We start from the raw sequence: 17,840 nt of genomic DNA, 5'->3' as shown, positions 1-17,840 counted from the left end.
GGAAGCCTGGAGCTTATCCCAGGGGACTCGGGGCACAAGGTGGGGGACACCCTGGACAGAGTGCCAACCCATCGCAGGGCACAATCACACAAACACGCACACGCTAAGGACAATTTGGACAAAATGATAGTCAGCCAAGGGTTAGCATGTCTTTGGATTGGGGAGGAAACCAGAGAACCCGGAGGAAACCCCCGAAGCACGGGGAGAACATGCAAACGCCAGGCACACTGGGCGGAGGCAAGATTCAAGCCCCCAACCTCCGAGGTGTGACGCAAACGTGCTAACCACTAGGGATGGGCGATATGTTATCGTTTGCAGTATACGGGTCAATAAGAATTAGTCTTCCCGCGATAACGATAAAGCCTAGCTGATGACTTATTTGCGTCTGACGGTCTGCGGCCCCTTCGCAGTTCACGTGCAGAGCGAAAACGAGTACGCCGGAAGGCGGACGTCAAGCCGAGGAGGAGTTTATCGCTAAACGAGGAGCTACCTCTATAATCTGGAACTGGTTCGGTTACAGAAAATCAGTTTTACTTTTAGATCAACGTTTGTGTTTCTGAGGCTCTCAAGGTCACAGCCGTCACTTGTAGCTAAAAACTGCGGTGAATGGCGCTATATTTATATCGTCACCGATATCGTTATCGCAATAAATACCAGAAAATATCGTGATACAGTTCAAGTCCATATCGCCCATCCCTACTAACCACTAAGCCACCGTGCCCCCAAAATAATGCACAATGTATTGCTATTTAATAAATGGTCAAATTGCTGTATAAGAAGTAACTTCTGGGTGGAAACAGTACTAGAAAAAAAACACAGAACTGTGTGTGATTATTTTTCTATAACAGTCTGCATAACAGCACGTTCCCGAAAGCAAAGATTGTAGATCATGCAATCTATCGCCAGAGAGGTCGCGCTTCATTAACATCAGGCATGGTCAATGAAAATATTATTACTGCTAGTTGTTCCTACTTAACTAATGGTTACTTTTCCAAATAAAAATTTCTTTCTGCAAGACGAGGCCCATTTTTACATCCAGCATTTTCAGATTGACTCCATCAACATGCAATTTGCAGTTTTTACAACAACCTCCTGAATCAGACTCGAAAGATCACGGAGAGGCAGAACGCAACGTGAGCGAGCAACGCATTACAAATGAGCAAACAGTTCCATTCTTTTCTCTTTTTTTTTTTAACAAATTTTCTAAGATCACTTTACCACAAAAGCGCAAAGGTCTGAAAGGCCCGAGGATCTTGTTAATCTCATGTTCACTCAATATAAACCCAATGAAACATATATTTTTTTTTAATTAAATCCTTTCAGGAGGATTAATTTGAGTGCCCAGAGTGGTGAAAATGCAAATAAATGGCTGTACTGGTTTCACTGCATTCTTTTAAGAAATGCAGAGAGCTGTAAAATCTTACAAGAAAAGCAGAATTAGCATTGAACATTGAAGGAAATAGCTATTGTGTCATAAAATATTACAGCCAATCAGTTTCCTGTATGCAAATTCAGACTATCGGATATGTGAGCTGGTGAACATGAGATGCAAATTAAGTGCCAGGAAAGAGAGCTAAAGTGCTCTGTGCTTGTCTTAACTCCATGGTATCTACCCCCCGCCCCCCCCCTCCCCCTCCCCCTCAGCCATATTTCTGACCAATAAATGAGAATCTTTTGCCAGAATGTTTCTAGCTCCGCCCCTGCCAAAATCCTGACTACAGTATTATACGGTTCTAACTGGCAGTCTATCGTAACCCAGGTAGACCTCTATAATACTGACAGAGGTGAACAAATCATAAATTTATTATGTAGCCCACTGGACAAGAAATCGCTAGTGTCGGAGCTTTGTAACAGTTAAAGGTAACGCTGCAACTTTAAATTTTCTTATAGCTTTGCTGCCGAGTCCCACCCGTTGGTTGCCTGGAAGTGTTAGGAAGTGTTAATCGGGCTACGTCCACATTCGGCTGGATAAATTTCAACAACGCATCTTTTGTCCAGCGAAAACGGAGCTTTTCAAAAACGCTTTCCCAAATGGATCGATTTGAATGCGCTGTTTTTCACATTGTGTGCGAGAAAACAGAGACGCTCAAAAACAATGACGTGTTTTCAGTCATGTGACCCAGTCAACTCGAGCCAAACATGACAGTGGACGATGGTGCACTGTGATTGTTGTGCCTGCTATCAAGTTTGATAGCGCCGCTAAAGATCAACGTCACTTTGTACAACCAGCAGACGGGACGCCTGACGGAAACGACGCACGGCGAAACTTCTTACGTTTTTGTTTGGGTTGTTTTTAACGTGTGCGCTGTGTATGGGATGCAAGCACTTTCGATGGGGACGAGCGATTTTTGGAAAACGTCTGAAAAACGCCAGTGCAGACGGAGAGTGTTTTTTAAAATGAAAATTCAGTTTTCAGATCCATCCGGATCAATGTGGAGGTAGCTTTAGCTAGGATAAAAATTGGTTGCGTATATATTATATTATAATATAATGGAATATAACAGAATAATATATGGCGAGGTAGTTAAGTACATTAATACAGATTAAGAGTTTAAAACAAATGAGTTTATGTGAATATTTATTTTCTTTTAATGTTTTTAAAGTTGCACAGCGTGTTTGCGTCCAAAGTCAGTACTTTGCTGGCCAACGTTTTAACTATGAGCTCTGGTGTTCTGTCCTCACATCGGACATAAATGAGGTTTTTTTGAGTCTAAAAAGCATTAATTATTTTCTCTCGATATGTTTAAGCCAAGGGTGACTACGTGTCAAGTAGGAGAGCTATAAATCTGCTGGTCCCGGGGGCCTGGGCTACCGATTGGCCCAGCCCTAGCTAAGGCTATTAATGTTTTCTACTGAATTTAAATGCCCGCAGTGTGAAACTGAATTGGACCAAATAGTAAACAACAAAAGTAAGAAACGTATTTCACTCCGATTCAGACTTGGCCAACAAACTAATAAGTTAAAACAGGTCTGTCCTCAGAGTGTCGACTTTATCTACCTTTTTTGAACCTCCATGCACCTCTCTTTAGAGAACAGAATCATAGTGGCAGTGTGTTAAGGAACTAATTGTTAAATATCAGGTTATGCTGTACAAGTTGACGTCACATGTCTCAGGAAGCTGCTTATATGCAAATCCAACGGCGATTTTCTTTTATCAGGCTTTCATGTGCGTGTGTTCTAAATATGAGAACTACACTAAACGAAAATGTCAACTAGACTCCCTACTAATTTTGTTTTATCCTGGCATTTAAAACACGCCTCTATGAGAGTAAGAGATGAGTGACGAGTCATAAAAAAAAACCTGAAAACACTGATTAAATCATAATTCAAAGTTCCTCGAAATTAAGCACTTACACGCCTTAAACAACATTCCTGAGTAGCACACGCACACACACACACACACACAGGTGGGAAAAGCTGCTTACGGTTATACATGAAAGAGATTCTTTCTACCCCGTGGTATCATTACGAGCTGATAATGTAATATATTGCTGAATTAAAAAAAGAAAAAAAAGAAAAGAAAAAGCAGCAGCCTAATATGTGTGTAAAGGTGATCTGTGTGACTGGAGCCTCTGCGGGAAAGATGGCGTGACTAGACGTGTTCGGCGACATTACACTCGATCCTCTGACCTGAGATCAGCTATTGCACGTTGTTTAACCTGAGCTCCAACACCAAGGCACTTTGTCGAACTGATGCTGGAGCTGTGAAGCGCGGAAGACGCAGAAAGTAGGGCAGATTATCCAAGCGGCATTTACAAAAGTGAAAAACTCGCTTAAATGAATGAGCGGCCTACACAAGGAACCATGCAACCTTTCTTTCTCTTGAAAAAAAAGGAGGACGATGGGAAAAAGAAAAGGTGCATTCTTCTGGTTAGTGCCATTAATGGTGTGCTTTGTGTAGAAGGGCATATACGAGTCGTGTCCACTGTAGAGGGATACAGTTCAATAAAATGGGTTAGTTTAACATCTAGGACTTGTATTAAAGCGCGCCTATTATGGTTTTGAAACGTGCCTAGTTTTGTTTTAAAGGTTTCATACAATAGATTCACATGCATCCAAGATCAAAAAACACTTTAACGTGCTCATAATTGAAACTGCAGCATTACCTTTTTCCCCAGTGTCACAAACGACTCGTTAAATGATCCGTTCTAAAGGATTCATTCTAAACTCATCCTTTCAGAGGGAATACTCTGTTCTGATTGGTCAGACATCCAAGTCTGTTGTGATTGGTCTACCGCTGTCAGAGAGCAGCCAACGAAGACCAGAGGCAGGGCTTTTTGTTACAAACCTATGTAGGTTAGTACAGGAAGTAAGTCTGGAATTACTACCGACTCGTTTCAGCTGTTCAGAATCGGTTCCTTCTTTTAGGAGTCAGTAACTCTGTTTGTCGTGCGCTTTCATTTTTGAAACTTTGCAGACTTTTTACATTCACAAACAGCTCTATAACACACTACCTGAAAGGTAATATCTGAAAAACCATAATAGGTGCACTTTAAATGCATAGTATTATAGATAAATTATTAGTCCAATAAATACTATACAGTAGCAGGAAACCTGGCAAGCTTAAATATTAAATATTAATCCTTAAATTCTCAAAGACATAAGAAGAAGAAGAAGAAGAAGAAGAAGAAGAGTTTGGCTTTTTTAAACAGCACCTTTTTCAAACTTGGGATCGCTTTACATAATCCAATGACTGTATTAAAAATATATATATTTACAAGGACAAAATAATGCCACGATATTTTCATTTACAAAAATGACTTTTTTTTTTATAAAAATAATATTCTATTGACAACAGGGAGAAAAGTTTATTTATTTGTTACAATAAATAAGAATGCAGTTCAAAACACCTGACGATACCCACAATATTCAGATGTTTCCTTGTGGCAATGGATTACGATATATCGCCCAGAGCCTTTATTGTATTTATAAACAAGAGACGCTAGTGTGACCTGGTTAACTGGAAAAAAAAAATCCTGTAGCGCCGATAATTAAGACTCGTAACCGGTGAATAAACCAGCTATTAACATACCTGATTTACACCTGAGAGTGTATACCGATACCAAATTAAAAGCTTAACATGCTTGACATTTCTCATTACTATGATGACTACAATGAAAAATAATAATAAAGTTGTTGAACAAGTACAAAAAACGCGACCAGAATTAATCATGCTGATTGAACTTGATCTGTCTTACATTAGCGAGAGCGCAAGTCCACTAGAAAACGAGAAAAGAACTCAGGGGGGGGGTGAAAACTTTTACTGAACTGAAATGATCCGGGTACAGGCTTTGTTTATAATATCGTCGGTCTGGTCGCGTCTCCTCAGTGTTAATTTATTTATTTAGTTGACTATTTTTGAACATCCCGTCATCCGTGGCATTTTTAACAAGGAAATGCAACTCAATAGCTATTTCTCAGATTTCCATCCTTTGTTTTTTTGTTGTTTTTTTTACAACATTTGTATGCTTGATGTCAGCATGACATCAACCGGTTCACCGGTTTTCCTTCCTTGGACCACTTTTGATAGGTACTAACCACTGCATACCGGAAACACCTCACAAGACCTGCTGTTGTAGAGATGCTCTGACCCACTCGTCCAGTCATCACAATTTGGCGCTTCTCAAAATCGGTCAGAGTCTTACGCCGGCCCATTTTTCCTGCTTCTAACACATCACCTCGAGACCTGCTACCTAATAAATATAGCCTACCCCTTTACAGGTGCCACTGGAACAAGATAATCAATCAATGTTATTCACTTCACCTGACAGTGGCTTTAACATTATGGCTGCTCTAATATATATTATATATATATATATATATATATATATATATATATATATATATAAATTTGGTCCTACACAATGTGTGATGTACAGTGGCCTTTAAATATAACCACATTAACTAACCCCATTAATTAAGAAAACTTTGAAAATACACAAAAAAAAAACAATAGCAAAACCTAGAAAAAAACACGCCAGAAAATGCAACAAACCCATAAACTGTGAAGGCAAATGAAGAAAACATAACAGCAAAAACAAAAGACACACCAAAAAAAAGCGCAACAGTAAAAGCAAAATAAAAAAAAAAAAACATAACAATGCAACAGCAAAAGTGAAAAAAAGCAACAGCACAAACCCACAACAAAAATCCAACAGCTGAACAAAAATAAATACGAAAGCAAAATCATAACAAAACAAAACAAAAAAATGCTATGAAGACAAAACAAAACAAAACATGCTATGAAGACAAAACAAAAAAGTAACAGCAAAACAAACAAACAAACAAACAAACAAACAAAAACAATGCAGGAGCAAAACCTGTTCATCCTTTAAGCAGAGCACACTCATATTAATGGCATGCAAAGATGACAGTGTTTCTGGGTTTTTGTTGCTGTTGTACTTGTTGTGTTTTGTACTTATGTGGCCTGTGCATTGTCTGTATTCACTACAGAAACAATAAGTTCTAAAATCTACTCCAGGCTCGCTGAAGAGGAAGTCGAGAGGCAGAACTGAAAGCTAAGCACAACAATATAACCCTGTGTAATTCTTGCTCTGTGATTCTAAACCAATTTTGTGCAAAGGTGTGTAAATAATCCCCCAAAACAAACACCACAAATAGGATGAAACCTAGAGAAACTGCAGATCTTTCACTTTCTTCTCCCACATTGGTGGAATAAACAACTCCTCCAGTTAAATAAATGGCTGTGCACTCTATGACCACTGAGCGTGCACACGCATACGCACACACACACACACACGCATTCGCGTACACACACGCACACACACACACCCCAAACGAAAGCATGTTGTACACAGCAGTGGCTGTGCTCATGGAGCCTCTGACGTCACAGCACTCGTGTGACGCTGCCAACTCAGGAGTTAAATTTAGATCCTGGGCACTGGGCCCAGACGCTGCAAAACAATGTGATACCACAACTACTGCTTTAGCTGGAGCCATCACACACACCGACACCCCTTCAGCCTCTGTACATGGCCTCAACAATCGCTGATACACACCCAAATACACAAACACACTCGATTCAGGAACTGTAGGAAACAGCACAATAATCTTGGATGGCAGAAGCAGCAGCTCATACTTTAGCAGTAAAATCGAGAGACACTGAGAGACTGAACCGTGTACGTGCTCTAAACTCTAGAAGAGTTCCAAGAAGAGTTCACTGGTCATGGAGAAAAGTTCAAGGCAGTGTACACAGATGCAGCACAAAAAACTCCTGTAGCATGTCTCATTCCCAAAAAGCTAATAAGCTAGTTTGAGCTTAACGAGAGATCGGTCGAAAATGGATTCTCAAGACATCGGGATACTTCACGCGGCGGTGACGTTCGTCTGGTTTCCACAAACAATATGATGTAATTGTGGAGCAAACAAACATTGTGCGTGGGCTTCGTTCAGCATGTTGTGCTCAGCAGCTGGGCAAACTCCACGGAAATACACGCGACGCAATCGAGCCTGTGATTGGTCGTGACAAATGGGGTGCACCCAAAGCGATTTATTCCAATATGGATGACTTTAAAAGCGGTAAACTACTTCGTGTAGCCGTGGACTTTCCTGAATCATGACATTTTAAATGCAACACATGCAGTACTGGACGGCCCGTACAAAACAAGTCGTAACCCGATACAAAACAATTACGACGTCATACAAAATAAAATAAAATAAATAAATAAGTTTTGTTTAGTCTTAACCGATTAGACGGTGACGCATAAAGAAATACACCAGTGTTTGCACTATGTATAATCAGTCCCTCCAGGATGTAGTGATCGCAGAAATGGGCTCAAAATCAAGAAATCTTGCAATTTTTTTACAAAGTACCACAGATTTGGGCCAAGACACGTCACGTGATATCATTACAGCCAAAGTCCTCTTCGATTCACGTGCGTCGAACAGGATTACAGCTAAAAGGTCTCATTTACCGACAAACATCACCGCGAAAGACAATTTCACAATTTCGTGTAATTGCGATTTCACCAATTCAAATAGTTTTCCACAAAAAAGCACACAAAAAACCACAAATTTTGAAAAAAGCTGCAGCAAAATCAAGCATTTTTGGCCGGAACAATCACAAAAAATAACTCTCGAAATCCTGTACGAACTGGTATATGTTAGAAATTAGCCACGCTAGATAGCTAGCAGATTTGAAAATACAAACTCAGACCTACATCCTTCACTTGGAAAGTGACTCTGCGGATTTTATGAGTTAGAAGGACAAACTAAACTAGGTAGGAGTGTACAAGCTCCGCCATGCCAAGATAAAGTACACAACAAACAAGTCAAATCACATTGCACGTTTCCATCCAAACTCTTGGCTCCGAAGGCTGGGTGTCATCTTTTTAGCCTAGTTAATTGGACTTTCAGACAAGCTAGCATGGATTTGTCGACCCCTGAATAAGAAAAAGAAATGTCCGTTTGGTGGGTCTGTTCTCACTGTAGCCTCAGATTCCTGTTCTTGGCTGACAGGAGTGGAACGCTATCCCTAACCCTCCTGTCATCCGCCCTGTACGAGGACCGAGCCAGTGAAGCGAGAGGACGCCGGGTTTTTATTTAAGTCATAAACAGGATTCTATTCCCAAAGTAATCACCAAACTAACAAATTAACAAGGCGGCGACACAAAAGCAAAAAATAAATAGACCAACTGGAAGAACTTAAACTAGGCCTATAAACTGAGCCCAACCAAATGGAACTAAACTACACATTGAAGCAGGATAACAGAACAAAACTGACCGAACACAAAAACTGACCTAATACAAAAACTGACCTGACACTACTTTTCTCTGTCTTTTCTTTCCATTTATAGATGCAGACATTCCACGGTTAACAAGCAGGAGAAGACATTAAATGTAACAAAATCATAACAAACATCTATACAAAACTGGGTAGCCAAACTAACACAACAAACAATATACTAATACAGTCTATTCGTCTATTCGTTTTTTGTTTACTGCGCCATTCTGCGTGAACTCTAGAGACTATTGTGTGTGAAAATCTCAGGAGATCCGCGCTTTCTGAAATACTCAAACCAGACTGTCTGGTGGCAGCAACCATGCCATGGTCCAAGTCACTGAGTTCATATTTTCCCTATGTTTAATGTCTTGCTTAAAAAGATCCAGATAAGTGACTAACACGACTGAACAGTGAAAACAGTTGCTCTTTAATGCATAACCATTCATTACTCGTATAAGGCTATAACTAAGATAATTTAGTTTGACGTCTTATGGTAGAAATTCATGCCACCCTTTTTTGGGCGTGAACCTTGAAAACTGTCCCCTTTCTGAGCTAATGTCTCTAACCCGGTAGCTAGTCTCTGGTCTGATGAGCTGCCTTCAGCTAAGTAATTTACATGAATGAATCTGATTGGATCAACTGTAACAGAGGATCTGCTTCAGAAGCCATGATGGGTCACGTTTTGAAAACTAGAATTGTTGAACTATAGCCAGTTGTTGTTGTTTATTTAATCATACTTTTCCCAGCTACACTCTTGGTTTCAAGTACCTGACTTGGTCCTCTGTAATACTTGGCTGGTGGTCCACCAGTTGACAAACTTTGGTGCGGACAAATCGCCGAACTGTCTGACACTACTTCAAACTAAATATTTACTCCTGCTGACGTGTTCCTGAAAGACAGATATCGTGATGCACTGAAAAGCATGATATTAGGTTTCAAACCACTCCACCCGTAAAGAAACCTTCGATGGAGAGCTGTGCTGAACTGAAAGTTACATGAACGTGGTTCACGTGCTAATGTCTGAACTCTGCTCAGTAGTGCAAGAGCAGGAACCAGAAGATCTAGTATTGCCAGCAGCTTCCATACACCAACAAACAACTAGAGCTTCGTTATTACTCATTTACCGTAAATCTCACAGTCTCGCACACTCACACAGTCATGCCGTGTATGCATCAGTGCTGATACTCACTGACTCACCACCATGAACAGGAGCTGGACAAACTGACAGGAACAATACAGTGAAAAAGGCCTTTCAGTAACTAAATCGATTACAAATGCAGCTAGACACTTGAGTCATATTAGCAGTGTGTATCAGCTGCATGTACATTTATTCATTCAGCAGATGCTTTTATCCAAAGCAACTTAAAAATGAGCAGAGAATCAATCAAGCAGAAAATATATATATATATATATATATATATATATATATATATATATATATATATATATATATATATATATATATAAAGTGGGGAAGGGGCAAGTTAGGGGTTGCTTAAGTGTTCATGTTAGCTGTTTTTTGAAGACAGTGACAGATTCTGCTGTCCGGATGGAGGTTGTGTAAGTTCAGTCCACCATTGAGAGACAAATCTGAGGGTTCTGGAAAGGGAGCTCGTGCCTCGCTGAGTAGGTACTACCAGTCGTCGGACGTTAACTGATCGCAGGTTGCGTGAGGGAAAATAAACCTCAAGGAGAGTGATGAGGTAGGGAGGTGCTGTTCCGGACAAGGTCTTGTACGTGAGCTTCAAGGCCTTGAATTTGATGCGGGCTGCTGCAGGAAGCTATAAACGAGTCCTTACAATCAGCAAGTCTTCAAAGCATGAGGCCAAAAAGTCAGAACCTAACTGCAAGAGTCTCAACCAGAAAGAAAATTATTTAATGCCTCAAGGGAAACATAAAATGTATGGACAAACAACATTTGCCTGCGGTCGCAAGTAGACGCTCTGGGGATGTTAACAGGGTAGCTGCTAGATGCAACAAAAGAATTCCAGCAAAAATTCCCAGACCTGAATCAGCACCTCTGTGACCCAGTGTTAACGCAAATTGCATGTTTGCAAGGTTCACTGGAGTTTGAATAAAATGGCATGGCCGCCATTCAGAAACCACGCTACACAAAGCCAAGATGCGTAACCTGGTCTGAGGAGCACAAAACCTGAATCCCAGAGCAATGGAAAGAATAACAGGAGTTGCCTTGCACACGTTTTTCCCCTAAACTCAGACGTGTTAATCTTCGCAGAAAGCCGTCAACCCACAACATCTGGTGTCTGCTGTTAAATATGGTGGTGGATCCACAGGACATGGGAGATCTCACGAGAAACGGTACGTCCCATCATTGCCTTGCATGGCCGTATAGTAACCAAGGAACATGGGGTCATTTTGCAAAACCTGTCAACTTGTGTAGTCTGATATGAACTTAAATTATTGGTGGGTGATGTGACTATAATATCATATCCCAATTCTCAGAGAATCAAGGAATATTAAAGAGTCATACTGGCCGGGCTTAAGGTAAATAATTGGCAAGTTCAGGGTCTAATAAAAATGTAAATGTTTGCAGCATGACTCGGGTTTATCATAGCTTTCGTGTAAAAACCTAAACCTACTCATAAGTACCTCCAAGTAGAAGAACAGGTATAGAATAATGCACAAAGACGTAATGGTAACAGTAAAGTGAGAGGATGGCCTTAGATGCAAATAAAACACTAACGTCCACTTCTGCTGGGGCGGGGCTTATTTCATTCCCAAGCTGTCAAAACACACAATTGTTTTTGTTTCATGCGGACATGAAATCCTTAAGAATGCTTTTCATTTGTCCCTTTTTTCATTTTTAGTTTTCAAGGTTTACTTTGTTTCCCTGAATACAATCCCACAAACAGAACATACGTTGACATTGAGTGTCACAATACATTCATCATCAACTGAAGTTCAACAACAAAAATGAATCCTTTCAGAAACGGAGCTGTAATCTTTTTGTTGCAGGTCAGGCTGCGAATCCCAACCGACATTTATTTACTTCAGTGCTTTGTCACCATGAGGGAGTAAATATCTCCTGTTAACTGTTTGTTTAAGGACTGACAGATTATTAATAACAAGCATTACCAATGTATATTAATCACGCCACCACTTGAGTTGCTTCTTAAGGTATGCATTATGATTTACACAGAAATCATTTTTGAAAAACAAAATTGATGGTCAAAGAGTCTGAACAACAGCCTTAAGGAGTTTGGAAAGCGTGGCCAAACGTGTAGTAGTTTTGCAATGAGACAAAAACAATTCATATTTTCTGACAGTGTGGGAATAAAATAAACAGTAAGACCTGATGCGACTGATTCTGCCCACATTCCTCTCCATGTATTTTTTTCCAGCTCAGCTAGTAGCGTAAGTTTTCTTTTATGGAAACTGAGGTAACTTGCCGTCAAAAAGTTGGATTTTATCGTAAAACGTGTCTCGGGTGTTGGTTTGTAGGACTACCAGACCGATAAAAGATCAAACTTTTCAAACTAGGCTAGTTTGGTGTCGCTAGCCATGGGGAGGCACAGCGAAGCTATCATTGTCTGCTACAGTGCCATGCAAAGTACATGATCTTTCCTTATGCTCTACTCATATCATGTTCACGTAAACTGGAACTCATACAGACATTTACACACCTTGTTTTCCTGCTCAGCATCAGGGGATGGTACTGTTTCAGTTTCAACCCCTTTACCGGTTTAAAAAAATCCATTTTCCCTCACGCTGACTATGTGAGCTAGCGTTTGGCAGAATTGAGACTGTCAGCCAATAAGACGCAAGTATTTCCACATATTTTCCCGTAAACCCTGTCTTCTTGGCCTCGCCTAAATTCACTGAAGATATAAAATTACAACAACACTGTGTTCTTTTACTGATGTTGTTACATAGTAACAAACCGCTTCAAGTGGATAATTATTCAGGGCTAAAGAAAAAATCTTCAGGCCGGGTTACGCCCCTGACCATGATACTGCTAGATTTGCTCCTTAAGGTATGAAATCCATCTATCCATATTCCATACTGCTTATCCCACACGGGGTCATGGGGAGCCTGGAGCATATCCCAGGGAACTCGAGTCACAAGGCACAAGGTGAGGGGACACCCTGGATGGCATAGGGTATGAAATCTTGTTTTTTACATAAAACTATTTTGCAAGCATTATGCTAAATGTGTTTGTAAAACAGCCTTTAAGGAGTTCGGAAAGCATAGCAGACTATCCAGCACCTTTTTGAACAAGACAAAAACTATGTTTATGAAGATGTTCTGACAGTAAGTAAGCTTGTATACAATCAAATAAATATGTCTGACAACAGTTCACGCCACCACAAGTGCTGCTCCTTAAGACCAAAGAACAACCATAATATCATCCTCATAGCTTTCAGCTTTGTGGTACAAATCTGGATTTAAAGTTCCGGAGATGGGACCCTGAGAGCAATTACCAAATTGTATTGAGGAATAAAGATGATTTCATCCAAAGTATCCCTATAACAACAAAGTGCCCCTATAACAGCAAGTCTTTAGAAGATCGATGAAGAACTTAAGGCAGATGTTTATGGGTTTGAGTGAGATAGACTTCCATTACTTGTTAACTACATGCAACTCGTAGAACCTCCAGAAACCAACAATTCTTGGCAGAGTAACTAAACTTGCTGTAACTCTCAAATTGTGTACATTTGAAATTTTTCCACAGCTCGAGGGTCCCTGGTTCGATCCTGAGCTTGAGTTATCGTCTCTATGGAGTTTCCCGTGTTTCGTATTGTACGTTGGAACATTGGTAATGAAACATCTTTAATTCAACATGTAGTCTATATATATATATCCATATATTCCCTCATTAACTAGGCTCAGTTTTCACAGGCGCTTTTATTCTTCATGACTGCCAGCAACATCTCTTTTTAGTAAGACTGTCTTATTTCTGGCAGCATGGTAACGCAGTTGGTAGCAATGCCACCTTACAGCTCCGGGGTCCCTCGTTCAATCCTGAGCTCGGGTTACCGCCTCTGCAGCGTTTTGCATGTTCTCCACCATGTTTGCGTGTTTCCTCCAGGTTCTCTGGTTTTCTCCCACTGCCCAAAAAAATGCATAAGTGGATTTGCTATGCCAATTTGCCCCTAGGTGTCCTGGCGTCCCATCCGGGGTGAATGCTGCATTCAGCTTAACCCGGAAGTGAGATGTCTAATTTTAAAGCTTGGCATGTTCAAGCCACAAAGTGAGGGAAAAAACATGGACGCCTCCATGAAAGCCTGTGTTTTGTCAGCAACAAGCTAGCCAGGACGAGCGATCGAGAGTTCATGATGTATTTACTTTCTCAAAGCGACTAAATGTATGGTCAGTGTTATAGATTTAACCACCTAGTTTGTCTATGTTGATTGATCAAAAGTAAATACAACTATAAACACATTTTAAGTAGTGAAGTGATATTTTTCTGTTGATGGTGTACGAGGCCATGTTGACATGACGTCAACACGCAGAACTAGGCATCGAGGACACCTTCCCAACTTTATGAGTTGAGGGGAAGTATTCTTTGGTTGTTTCCTAGTGAGGCAAAAATTCCAAGTTACAAGGCATAGAAGAACGCGGCAGAATTTTCTTGCCTTGAGGCCTGGTTTCACGGGATTGACACCAGATCTACTTTGACTCTAAACATGATAGAGAACTCGGTGAAGATGAATGAATGAAGAAGGGGTGAATCACAGTCTCAGAAATAAAAGGTAACTGTCAAACTGTACTATTCCTGATCACTGAGTCTATGGTACCACTAAGGGTACATGTTTCATTCCATTTTTATATCTTTTACCTGAAAACATGAGTAGAATATACAGTGAAAGCTATACACTATATGGCAAAAAGTTTGTGGACACCTGACCATCACACCATATGTTCTTGCTGAACATCCCGTTCCAGATTTAGTTCCTTTTTCTGTTATAACAGCCTCCACTCTTCTGGGAAGGCTTTCCACTAGATTTTGGAGCGTGGCTTTGGGGATCTGTCCATTCAGTCACAAGAGCTGCACTGGTCAAGAAGATCTTGGGTGCGTTCCAGTTCATCCAACACAAAGGTGTTCCGTGGGGTTGAAGGTCAGAGCTCTGTCCAGGCCACACAAGTTCTTCTACACCAATCTTAGCAAACCATGTCTTCATGGACCTCACTTTGTGCACAGGGGCACTGTCATGATGGAGCATGTTTGGGCCTGTTAGTTTCACTTAAGAGAAATTGTAATGCTACAGCATGCAAAGACGTTCTAGATCAACTGTGTGCTTCCTGTTTTGTGGCAAACAGTTTAGGGAAGGCCAACATGTGCATGTGATGGTAAGGTGTTCACAAACTTTTGGCCATATAGTGTATTAATGAACCTTAAGAACCACTGATGTACCTTGAAGGCACAGTCAACACAAGGAAAAGTGGCGTTCGGAACCTTTATTTCTGAGAGTGCAAGTGTGTGCGTGTGTGTGTGTGCATGACAATACATGAGTTGGGCTCTGCTGCTTTAAACTGACTTGATACAGCCACCTAGCTGCCATGTAGTAACTCAGCCTGAGAGAGAGAGAGAGAGAGAGAGAGACTCACACACTCTGGGAGGGGGTTTACTGTCTCTTTAAGGCCTTTAATCTCTTCGATCTGAAGCGTTTGTCTCCTACCAGCTAATGGCCGCCTCGGTGCGCGCGCACGCGTGCTTGTGTGTGCGTGCTTGTGTGTGCGTGCATGTGTGTGCGTGCATGTGTGTGTGTGTGTGTGTGTAATGTCCACAGAGCGCACAGTGAGCTCTGTTCTCTCTCTCTCTCTCTCTCTCTCTCTCTCTCTCTCTACCCAACACCTCAGTCAGCTACAGAAATGACACATCTCGTGCGCTTCAACCAAGAACTGGAGGAAAAGTAAAGTTTTCAACGAAATGTTTCACTTTGTGTCACCTCGGAGGCTCGAGCGCTGTATCCGGGCTAAAGGGGATGACTTCTACACAACATGCAATGCACACAATTTTAAAAATGAATCCTTTTAGTGCATTAAAGCCCAAGTGGAGGTCAGGCGCGTGCATTTAACCACTTCCACACAAAATTTGTGTTAGGAGATATTTGCGGGGAAATAATCATCATCGTCATCATCATCACCATCACCACAATAATTACACCCTATTGCAGGACGACAGATAGTGTAAATATTTGACAAATAATTCCAGATTGACAGAAAAACACTTAATGCAAACAAAACAGCACGAGCTTGGGCATGCAAAGTGTCGCTTTTCGACGGGGAAACAACAACAACAACAACAACAACAAAAAAGTTTGAAGGCAATCGTGAGGACATGCACAACTTTCAGAAAAGTGTGCAAACGCCCTCATAACGCACGCGACTGTGGAAGGAGACTGCTGTAAACACGAAGCTCGGTTGTTAAAAGTGAAAACTGATCAACTTCGCCAGTTTCCCTCAGCAGTTAGTATCGCTGCTTACTTCCGACCTGCTGTTTCCGAAAGTGCAACAAGAAAAGCACACACACACGCGCGCGCGCATGCATGCACGCACACACACACACACACACACAATCCTGTCTGAGGAGTGAAAGTTTTTGTGCATGCATGTCACTAGACCTTTAGTGTACGCATGCATGCATACATGATGAGGGGGTACCCTTTGTGTCAACATTGTTTGCATTTGCTTACACACACACACACACATCACACTGCACGTTTACCGCGATCAGAGTGTTGTTCCGCTGCTCCGAGGTCTCGCTCGGTTCTTGCTGCTTGCCCTGCTGCTGTTTGCCCTTCTTGGCCCTCTGCTCCAGGGTGCGCTGATACAGAGCCGCTGTTTCCCGGCGCTCGAGCTCCAGCTGCTCCGCGTGCGCTTGCTGATAGCGGGCCTCGCAAGCGTTGTGATGCCGCCGGCAGCCCTCGATCCTCTGCCGGAGCCGCTCCACTACTGTGCTGTGCTTCGGCACTCCGGCTCCTGCACCAGCACCAGCTCCAGGACCGGCACCGCTATTGCTATTACAGTTATTAGTAGTTGTGGTGTTGCTACCGGCGTTGAGGTTCACGTTACCGCCGCTGTTGATGCAAACACCACCACCGCCGCCGTTCGAGGCAGCGGGGCCGGAGAAATCCCCCATCATCATCTGCGCTGCTGCGTACAAGGGCTTTCTTTTATAGAAAGAAGTTTTGTCAAAGCTTTCCCCCCTTCCCGATACCACCACCACCACCACCACCCAGCCCGGACTCCCCTCTCCAAACCCGGGTCCGGCTGGATACAGAGACCAGGGAGAAAGACTGGAAACGACAAATAATGCAGCGCTCCTCTGGGAATACCGCCGTGTCAACCATCCACCGTTCCCCCGCAGCAAAGCCGACACCGGGAGAGACAGCACAGCAGAAGAGGAGCGACCGGGAGCGAGCGACCCTCAGTCCGCCGTCAGGCTGCGCTCTCGCCGCTTCAGCGCTCCATCAAACAGTCCGCCGGTTTATCGCGCCGTCCTTCTCGGAGAGAAAAAAAGTTTCCCCGTCCGCAGCCAACGCGCTCCCGAGTAGTACTTTCGTGAACTTTGCATTTCATTTCATTCGCCGCGTGCTGTTTATTTTCTGCTCTCGCGCGTTAAGAATTTTTTTTCCCTCCTCCCGAGCGTGAACAAAGAAAGGTGTGCAGTTCAGAAAGTCGTGTGTGTGTGTGTGCGTGCGTGCGTGCGCGCGTGCGTGTGTGTGTGTGTGTGTTGAGGGAAATCCTACAGACGCGCTAATGTGTGGCTCGCTCTCAGCGGCGGCGGCTGCAGCCACCATCACAATGATCGCGCGCACCAGTCCCCTCCTCCTCCTCCTCCATGCCAGCGGAGTAATATCAGGACAAGAGCCAGGCGGGCACACGGCGGCCGGAGAGACGGCTCCGCGCAAAACACGGCGCGGAATATAGTCCCCCGCGGAGGAGGACTGCACCAGGATGTTAAACCCAAAATAAATGAAAAACATTCTTGTAAAGAAAAATAGAAATGAGAATGACTCCAAATACACTGAATTTTATTGGTGTAACAACAACAACAACAACATCAACAACAATAATAATAATAATAATAATGCACTTTTCATAAATTAAAATGCAGTTCAAAATGAAAAAA

The 17,840-nt window shown here is 42.2% G+C and overlaps 1 protein-coding gene across 1 annotated transcript in view; it reads right to left on the bottom strand.

Moving 5' to 3' along the window:
* Positions 1 to 17,531, bottom strand: part of maml3 (mastermind-like transcriptional coactivator 3) — a 171,062-nt gene extending 153,531 nt beyond the window's left edge. Inside the window, exon 1 of the mRNA XM_053621936.1 lies at positions 16,434 to 17,531. Within this exon, the coding sequence (XP_053477911.1) occupies positions 16,434 to 16,853 (420 nt within the window). The 5' untranslated portion in view covers positions 16,854 to 17,531. The remainder of the gene's footprint in view (positions 1 to 16,433) is intronic.
* Positions 17,532 to 17,840: the final 309 nt, after the last annotated feature.

Source organism: Ictalurus furcatus, chromosome 3, assembly GCF_023375685.1.
Source record: "Ictalurus furcatus strain D&B chromosome 3, Billie_1.0, whole genome shotgun sequence".
Taxonomy (NCBI): Eukaryota; Metazoa; Chordata; class Actinopteri; order Siluriformes; family Ictaluridae; genus Ictalurus; species Ictalurus furcatus.
This window is presented reverse-complemented; position numbering and strand designations above follow the sequence as displayed.